This window comes from Scophthalmus maximus, chromosome 6 (genome assembly GCF_022379125.1).
Source record: "Scophthalmus maximus strain ysfricsl-2021 chromosome 6, ASM2237912v1, whole genome shotgun sequence".
Lineage (NCBI taxonomy): Eukaryota > Metazoa > Chordata > Actinopteri > Pleuronectiformes > Scophthalmidae > Scophthalmus > Scophthalmus maximus.
Window position 1 is genome coordinate 10,510,994 of NC_061520.1, and position 8,788 is coordinate 10,519,781.

The window sequence follows — 8,788 nt, forward strand, 5'->3', positions numbered from 1 at the left end:
AATAATAATCTGTATAATGTAAATAAAGAGAGTTCGTTATTCCAGACATAAGCAAAAAAAGGGCCATATACTATCTGCTGTTAACTTACATTTATCACCGAGGATGCCATCGATGCTATGCTTTGTTTTCTTTTCTCCATCTTCATCCTTCTTATCACAGTCATCCTCGTCATCTTTTTTGCCAAATCGGGCCCTCAATACGCGGCTGATGGAGCTCACTAATGGCAACAAAAAGGTAAATGGGTGATTAGCGCTAAAACCCATAGAAGAACCATAATAATCCTATCATACATTTTGTTCAAAAGAAGGAAACCACACACACACACACACACACACACACACACACACAAATAAAGCACAGGTAAAAGTTTTTACATGAAGCAGCTGCGTTGAGAAAAGTGAAAATTATAAATAAAAGTGAGCAATGTTATACACTATAAATACAATAATATCGTTTCACTACTCTGAACCAAAGGGGGGACTTTTGTATCCAGGTGGAGGTTGTGTTTTCCTGCCACACTGGGACATTTTCTTATCAGTAACTGGGGCTTATAAGAACAAGTTGGATTCAGAGTGATGCTCATTCATGGTGGTGATGCTGCAAGTGTTCGCTGGTAATAAGGGGGGGGGGGGGGGAGAAAAAAGTGCAGCTTACCAGATGAAGCCTCACCTGAAGGAACCGTGCTTCTGTCGCACACCCCGTCCTTCAGCAGCTTATCCCGGATCTCCCAGCTGAACATACCCGGGTTTTCTCTCTTGTACTCCTCGATCCGCTTCTCCACGTCGGGAGTTGCCACCTGCTTCAGGTTTGAAATGGTTGGGATGTGAAGAAAAAAAGAGGAAAAGGGGAGAAAAAAAAGAAAGAAACGTCAAATTCTTTTAATTGAGAGGAATTAAATATATATTTATATATATTATAACACATGACCCGTTTACAAGATGTGAATATAAAACAAATACTCACAATTAATATACACATCTATAAATGGTGTGTAATTTTTAAAACGAATATTAGATATGAGACAAAGAAATAGGCCCTCGGTTGCAAATACATATTTAACACCACTGTTACATATGTAATAACAAATGAAAACAGATCAATTACGACACATTCCTGCACAATCAATCACTTCTGAAGCCACAAATGACCAAACACCATGTCAATTAAAATGATAGTAAAAAAATGTTTTTTGTGGTTTTTAAATTTTTAAACATCAAGGTCATTTTATTTAGGTAGGTGTTTTCCTCTCTTTTTATTTTTTTCTTTAAATAAATTATCTTAAATTTAAATTATCTCAAATATTTAGTTTGTTATGACGAGGACTACGCGTTACAGGTGGGCCATGTACATGTCATTTAAATTCAAGGAGAGCAGAGTAATTGGTTATCTATTATTATTATTATTCATATTATTATTATTGAATTTCAGATACTGAACAGAAGAGGTCTGATAAAAAAAAATTGTCTTGATCATCAGACGAATGAAAATACAAAATCATGATGTGGGCTCCTCAGGTGTCATGCACCCCCCAGTCTGACGCCCATCTTCGGGCACCCCCCTCCCCTCGGTCCCGGGCCGCCACTCACCCTGGGCTTGCTGCCTCCGATGGCCCCCGGGCGGATGGAGCCGGTCTCCTGGTACCGGCAGAGGATCTTGGACACGCAGCCGTGAGACACTCGCAGTTGTCGCGAGATTACGCAGGGTCGGATGCCGTGGTGTGCCATCTCCACGATCTTGTGTCGGATGTGATTTGGCAGTGGCCTCCCGTTGATGAACACTCCACCGAGCTGGTTCACCCTCCCCTGGCCCAGAGGCGTGGATACTGCGCAACAACAGAACAGCAAACGTCTCAGCAACAGAGCCCCGACCAGATATCACGTCAGGCTGCATGACTCCATGGATATAGACGCAGCTCCATGTTTTCTTTACACCTGCCATGTTGTCAAACCTGACTTGTAATAGGACGCAGGTTACGGCACATTATCATATGATACATTTTCAAGAGCGTGTTTGAGTCTGGCTGGCAGGACGCATCCGGGGCCACTTCAGGAGGCAGTTTCACATTCAAGAGACACTGAGCAGGGGCCACGATTCGCACCTTGATTATTCCTAGTCATGCTGTACAAATATTGATGTGATCCTTTGAGCCGTCTCTTTGCCGTGTGTATTATTGCCATTTGCAGCAGCAGGACACTTGAGCAAATCCCGGAGCTCCGGCGACTCGCGAGCTACGTGGTTTTTGCACATTTCGCTCCGGAGCACTTGAGCACGAACCGGGTGTAATGGGAAAACCGTTGCCATAAATGCATGCAAATACCAAAGTGATCTTTTTTCCGCCCATATGTTCAGACGACTCGAGTGTGGTGGACTTGAGTTTAAAAAAAAAAATAATTACCAATTAAATAGCCTGTGTGTGCAGAGGGAGAGAACGTAAGTGTGTGTGTGTGTGTGTGTGTTGGACTCATAAAAACACTCCCTAAAATTTGATTATTCTCTCATTCAGATCATTAAATCACTGTTAGAGTGGCTTCATTTTTTTATGGATATTTAAAAATAAATAGAAAAATAATGTCTCGGCCTTGCAAATATCAGAGCAACTCTTCTGTGATTTGAAAGACAAAGTATCCACAACATAAAAACAACGACATCAATTATAAAGTAAACGCCATTAATACAAATATGATTTGTAGAAATTGTTTTTTAAAAAAGCAGGATTTACTGAGAGTCTGGTCTCGAGCAGATCCATTAAAATACAGACATGACAAATATATATTGTTGACATATATATACTGTATATATCGACATATATTTATTTAAAAAAAAGCTCTGATTCAGTTTCTCGATCTGCTGCTTCTCTGAAGCTGTGGGCCACGGCAGCTTTTGTTCAATCAGGTTGTAAACTTTAATCATCACTGACTCGAGGTCGTATTTCTTCACCCGGCGTTTTTTTTTCTCTCGTTTCGCAGCATGTCGCCGGAAATAAACTGTGCTCCGTTTGAGTGTCGCACATCGCCCGCTGACAGAGCGGAGTCCCGACGAGTGGGTGTCATCGAGCTGTCGTGTCTTTCTCTTACCTTCCAGGGGGAAGCCGGTTCGGGGGTAGTTCTGGCCTGGCGCAGGGCGCATCATCCGAGGCATCGTTCCTGGCAAAGTAGCCATCATCCAGCCACTCACGCGAACAACAAAAACGGACTCAGACCTGCTGCACTCTCGCAGAGTCCAAATGTGAAGAACGGAAATAAAAAATACCGGAATGTCTTCAAAAAAAAAAAAATGCTTCAAAAGATGCTGCGCGTGCTGTCAAATCCCAATCCCAGGCGGAGAAACTGGACCAGCCCTCCTTCCACCCGGGGGAAGATGCAAGTGGATGCTCCCCTCTGGTGCGATGAATGTATCGAATATAAAAATTAAAAAAAATAAAGGCAGTAACAAATGAAATTGAAAAAGAACAAAAAAAAAAACCTTAAAGCGGGGAAGTCTGCAAAATGGAGGGAGCTGCAAGCACCAAAAGTTGTGTGTGAATTTGGAGGAAGGAGGGGGGGGAAAAGGCAATGTTATTCTTTTCCCTTGGTGTGGTTTGGGTTTAGTATAATGTCTGCTGGCTGGTTGGAAGTAGTTTAAGTGGCCAACTTTCGTGCATGTCGTAGGAGGAGACAGCCGCGCGCTCCCATAGGCTCCCCGGCCTTTCTTTTATGGATGAAAGAGAGTGGGTTTAGCCAGGAGCCGGAGGACCAATCAGAGCCTCGCATTCCACTTTTAATTCACTGCTGCCTCCCTCACAAGAGCCCCGTACAGCAGACCCGGTTCAAAATGTTATTATATCTAAATGTTATTATGAGTCCGGTCTTTTTCAGAAATGTGTCTGCCTTCGTGATTCTCAGCTGGTCAGACCTGTGGCGTATCAATGCTGTCATAAAGAGTTTAGGTTGCATCTTTCTTTTCTTGTGTTTTGTTTTCTTTATTTCTTCTTTTGAATGATCACGAGGAACAAAAAAAACAAAAAAACAAAAAACCAACAACACTTATCTGCAAGCAACAGCAAAGCCATAAATAAATAAATGGTATAGGAAAAACATTGTTGAAAGTTGCTAAGAAAAAGACTTGATTGTACCTTCACTGTCTACATGCACACAAACCAAATGTGGCTTTAAATAGAAATATAACACTTGGGGGAGGGGGGGGGGGAATCAACGAAAATCGTCATCTCTTCGATACAACTTCAATATATTCCGTCTGCAAACTCGTCCAAAGATGCTTCACGCGAACCCCCCCCCCCCCAAAAATCACTGCCCCCCAAAAATGATTAAGTCCCGAATTCATGATGTTTTGTTTGCGACCGGACCTTTGCAGCAGCAGCAGCAGCAGCAGCAGCAGCAGCAGCAGCCGGAGGTTGGGCTATAAGATGCTTTTTGGCTTGTTAACCTTTCAATTAGGCAAATGTGCGCGGCGCGAGCGTCTAAATCGCTCCTATAGCTTTTTTTTTTGTGTGTGTGGTAATTACAACATTGGATCGACCCGCTATTGATGACAACAGGTTGACTTGCCCCGCAGTACACGCAAGGAGTAATTGCTGAAAGGTAATTGTTAAAAAAATACACACACACGCACACGCGCACACACACACACACACACACACACACCCCAAAACGCGCCGCTATTAAAGAGCGCACATGGCAGAGAGGGAGCGCTGCGTGTGTCACCTCGGTGGGCCCGCCGCGCATATAAAATCGTGACAATTGCCGTGGCAAACACTCCTGGTGGAAGGCAATTTCACAAATAATTTTTGCAACAATTAGGGAGTGTGGAGGGGTGAAATGGCGATTTCACATGCAGATGTGCCGGTGGGAAGGCGCTGGTAGCCCGGCGAATAGCTCTGACCCTCACGTCGCCCGCTTTTCGGTCCGCTTCGCATGGGACGGGGAGGCACAAAGGGAGCGCCTCGCCCTCCCGGGACGGCGCAGGGAGCCGCGGATTAAGTCGAGCATCAATCATGCGAAGTCCAAACAATAGCGAATTTCTCTTATGGAACAGCGTGTTGGTCTATAACTGCTCCACCCCTCTGCCCGCCTCTCCCTTTCTAATGCTGCAACAGGTTCGTTCTTTTCTTCTTTTTTTTTTTTTGTACAAGAATCCCACAGACACGCACATAAAGCTGATGACCCCCGCGTCCTTGCAGATATCCCTGGTTCGCCACCAGCAGGGCTGCTCTCTGCTCTTGCGAAACGTGCATCACTTACACTGTTATGAATTTTAAGTGTGATGACAAGTTTGTTATATATTTTTCAAACATGAAAACAGAGGTGTTATTTTTTGCCCCCCCCAGGTAGATCAGTGCTCGGAGACCACTATATGTCTGTGGCACTTTCGAATTTGTCATTTCAAGATCTATATTCTGTAACCCTGCATGTGATTATACTCTAATCTGATACGACGCTTTATTTTTGAAGGGTTGCAGGGGTATATATCATTATTATGAATAAAATGTGTACATGTACGTTTTAAGTTAGACATGCAGGAGGTGGACAACAGCCCTACTGCTTAAACTACTGGGGCTAAATAAAACAGTAATTCACCATTCGTGTGTTTGTGCTGACACTTTTCTCAATGCAATGATGTGTTCAATCATACTTTTACTAACTTCGATTACGACCTCCTTAGATTTAGTTTTCACTAGTAAAATTGGGCCTTTAGTAAGAAAAACGAAGGGGTTTGACACACAAACAGCTGATGTTAATCTTTAAAAAGCCTGTAGTTGTCTTGTGTGTTTTGTTTGGATAATAAATGACCACAAAGCTGGTGGCAACATGTCCACTAGTGGGCGACTACTGCTTCATTTTGCCCCTATCAGTTGATTTTATTTTCAAAAGGGCACAAAATGGGCACCTCTCTGTGAGCCTTTCCTCTGCTCCAAACAACAGTCTTGCGGACCTAACGTATATGTATGAATGTGTTCTGTTTCTGCGCCACCTGACCACAACTGGCGTCTGAATCACGCTCGTCCTCGTCACACCCTAAACTGCATTTCTCCTGGTTGATTCTGCAGGGTTCGGCTCAGCGTCTGGTTCATGTAAGTATCTCTGTCACTTAAAGTTTCCTTTCAGCTGCAGCAGACAGAAGGAGAGAAAAAAAAGAAGCCCACTTGCTTCTTTCTCTCATGATAGTGTCTCCAATCTTATCTTGATCAGGGTCTCTCTCTTCAAACACTTTCCCTCATAGCCTCTCATTATTTGTGTTATGGTAATTACCAAAGTTTCTTTTTTGCTTGTAGGTGAACCCCCCCCCCCCCCCCCCCCCCCCCCCCCCCCCCCCCCCCCCCACGCTTCTCCTATCTACATGCATTTGCTCTATACTCAATGTTTTGCTGTTCACAAGCACAAAAGAGAAAACACCTTGGTGGAGAGGCCTCGCCAATTTAGGCTTTATCTTTTGCCGAGCCGAACAAAGACGATAAGTACATAGGCATTAGGTGCATATAAACATTATTTTAGAACAGTTATTTTATCTTCCAGTATAGGTGCGGGTGAAGTGTTGGCTTCTAACAAACAATACTTTTTGTCATTTTTGACTGCTATGCAGGATATACTTAAAAATAAAAATATATATTCTGCAGTACGGCAGACGTGACATTGCTCTGAAAGACGTCTGTTAGAGATGATAAACCTTTGTCTCTGCACATTGAATAAACTCCATACAATTGAAAAGGCAAACAACCTTAGGGGACTTGGTTTTAACCTAAGGGAGAGGATAGACATTAAAATGTGTAAAACACACAAGTTGGAACATAAACAGGTGCATCACACAGTTTAGATTTCAAACACAATAAATATTCAGACAAATATCTTCTGTCCCGCAGTTTTCCAATCCCTGTTACTGCACCGTAAACATAAAAGAAATTCATAAATCTAATTACCATTTCCTCAAGCTTTTTTAATTTAACGTGCATATTAATGCGCCAGATAAACTGGCTGTTCATTGAATAGATGGCAAATGTTATTAAAGAATAATCATAATTGATCAGATGAACTGCCAACAAAATATTTTTAGAGGAGGAAGTTGCTCAGTGGATAAATACAACAAAATACTAAACATTATTATTATGATTATTATTATGTTTTCTTTAAAACTGTGATCCATTTACCTCCACTGTCAGTCTCAAGGCTTTGGAGACAGTTTCTATGATGCGACGACAAACTGCTGCCCTTCCACCGCAGCCTTGTTAACTTGTTGAGACATGCTCACATCTGCTCGGTATTATCCAGATATGTAATCATTTCCTTATGGGAATTATTTTATCATGATAGCGCGAGAGAGAGCATCTTAGGAGGAGATGGGCGAAAAAGCTTATTTTACGTTGTACCTTTCATTAAAGGAAGCTGATTTAAGATATTCATCTCATAATGTGTGGCACAGGGAGAAGCTCTGAACAGGCATGTAGGGTCTGACAAGGTGATGTTTGCTTAATAAGGAGAGCAAAGGCCCAGGAATTCCTCACCGTCATTTGGAACAAGTTAGCCCGCGTGTGAACCTTGCCTGAACTCACACAGTTTCCACGGAGGTGGCTCCATACAGTACATATAGGAGAGTATATGAAAAAGTCAAGTAGTATAAGTGGATAAAGACAAACAAAACAGAACAAGGCTATCATATAGAATATATTGACAATTTCAGCACTGTTACCTTTTCTAAATGTTCCTTTAGAGAAGTTCCCAAACCGTTCATCTGGATCTAAGGTGGGGAAAAAATGAATCTGTCAACAAAATTAGTTTTCTGTTGTTCTTGTTAAATGATGGATACAGATCTAAAACTCTGTCAAATGAAAAAAATAAGAGGAGAGAAAAACGTTCTTGGGATGAACAGTTCCCAAACTCACAATGCACGACTGCTTGTCACATTGTCACGTTGTTGTCAACAACCCTGCGCTGTTATTTTGTGCGGCAGAGGAGCGGGAAAGCAACACATGTTGTGTTGACATCGGAGTCTGGTGTCTGACTTATGAGTCATGGTTTTTCCAAAGAGATCAAAGATCCGTGGGGTCACACTGGACAAGGACACATGACAAAGTAAAGATGGTAAAACTGAGGGCGTTACGTGAGAAGACAAGCCTTCGGCATCGCAGCAGAGAGGGAATGTTGCCTCCGTATTGCAACAGCATCAGCAGGACGATCAGTTCTGCAAAGATTTGTGCGGGTGACATCACACACACAGGCAGACTCAGCTGGATGGGTGCAGGTGGGTGCAGGGGTGGCAGCAGCGGACTGGGGAGGGGGGATGATCTATCGAAGAGTGGGTGACATCCTGTCAGTGCTCATTATAGTGTGAATTCCACGTATCCTCAATTACACCTTCTCTCGGCTCGAGCAGCACAAACTAGTGATGTGACACTGGAGATAGAGGTCCGGGGAAGAAGGTAGAACGAGCGCAAATCCCGTTTGATCCCCGAGGAACAGGTGGAAGACGGTGGACAATGTGCTGCACAATCTGAGGACTGAAAAAGGAGCGCGATCGCACGCTTGGAAGCCAGGAAGTAACTGGGAACAAATGAGCAGAAAACACAAGGCACATGACAAAGCACTGCTGATGGCTGTTGTCTTCTCAGTCTCGGGATGTTCAACAGTGCTGCTTTATCCCCCTTGAACAATATGGGGGGAAAAAACAAAGAACATGTTGTCCATGTGTCCCGATGCTCTTATCACCCCACAGCAGAGCTCACCTGTCCTCTTCTGTTTGACACAAAAGAAAACCAATAAAGCACCTCTCTCCGTTTTACTGTCACACGAGATCACGCTT

General features: G+C 43.2%; 1 protein-coding gene across 3 annotated transcripts in view; it reads right to left on the reverse strand.

Annotated features, from left to right (window-relative positions):
- Window positions 1-4,212, reverse strand: part of pax7a (paired box 7a) — a 46,916-nt gene extending 42,704 nt beyond the window's left edge. Inside the window, exons 1-4 of one of the 3 annotated variants that reach the window (XM_035632024.2) lie at window positions 3,076-4,211; window positions 1,588-1,823; window positions 671-800; window positions 90-218 (exon numbers count right to left, since the gene is read on the reverse strand). In XM_035632024.2, coding sequence (XP_035487917.1) covers window positions 90-218; window positions 671-800; window positions 1,588-1,823; window positions 3,076-3,163 — 583 coding nt within the window. In that variant the 5' untranslated portion in view covers window positions 3,164-4,211. Of the gene's footprint in view, window positions 1-89; window positions 219-655; window positions 801-1,587; window positions 1,824-3,075 lie in introns of all 3 variants that reach the window. The other 2 variants (XM_035632023.2, XM_035632026.2) reach the window with 2 other exon arrangements.
- Window positions 4,213-8,788: the final 4,576 nt, after the last annotated feature.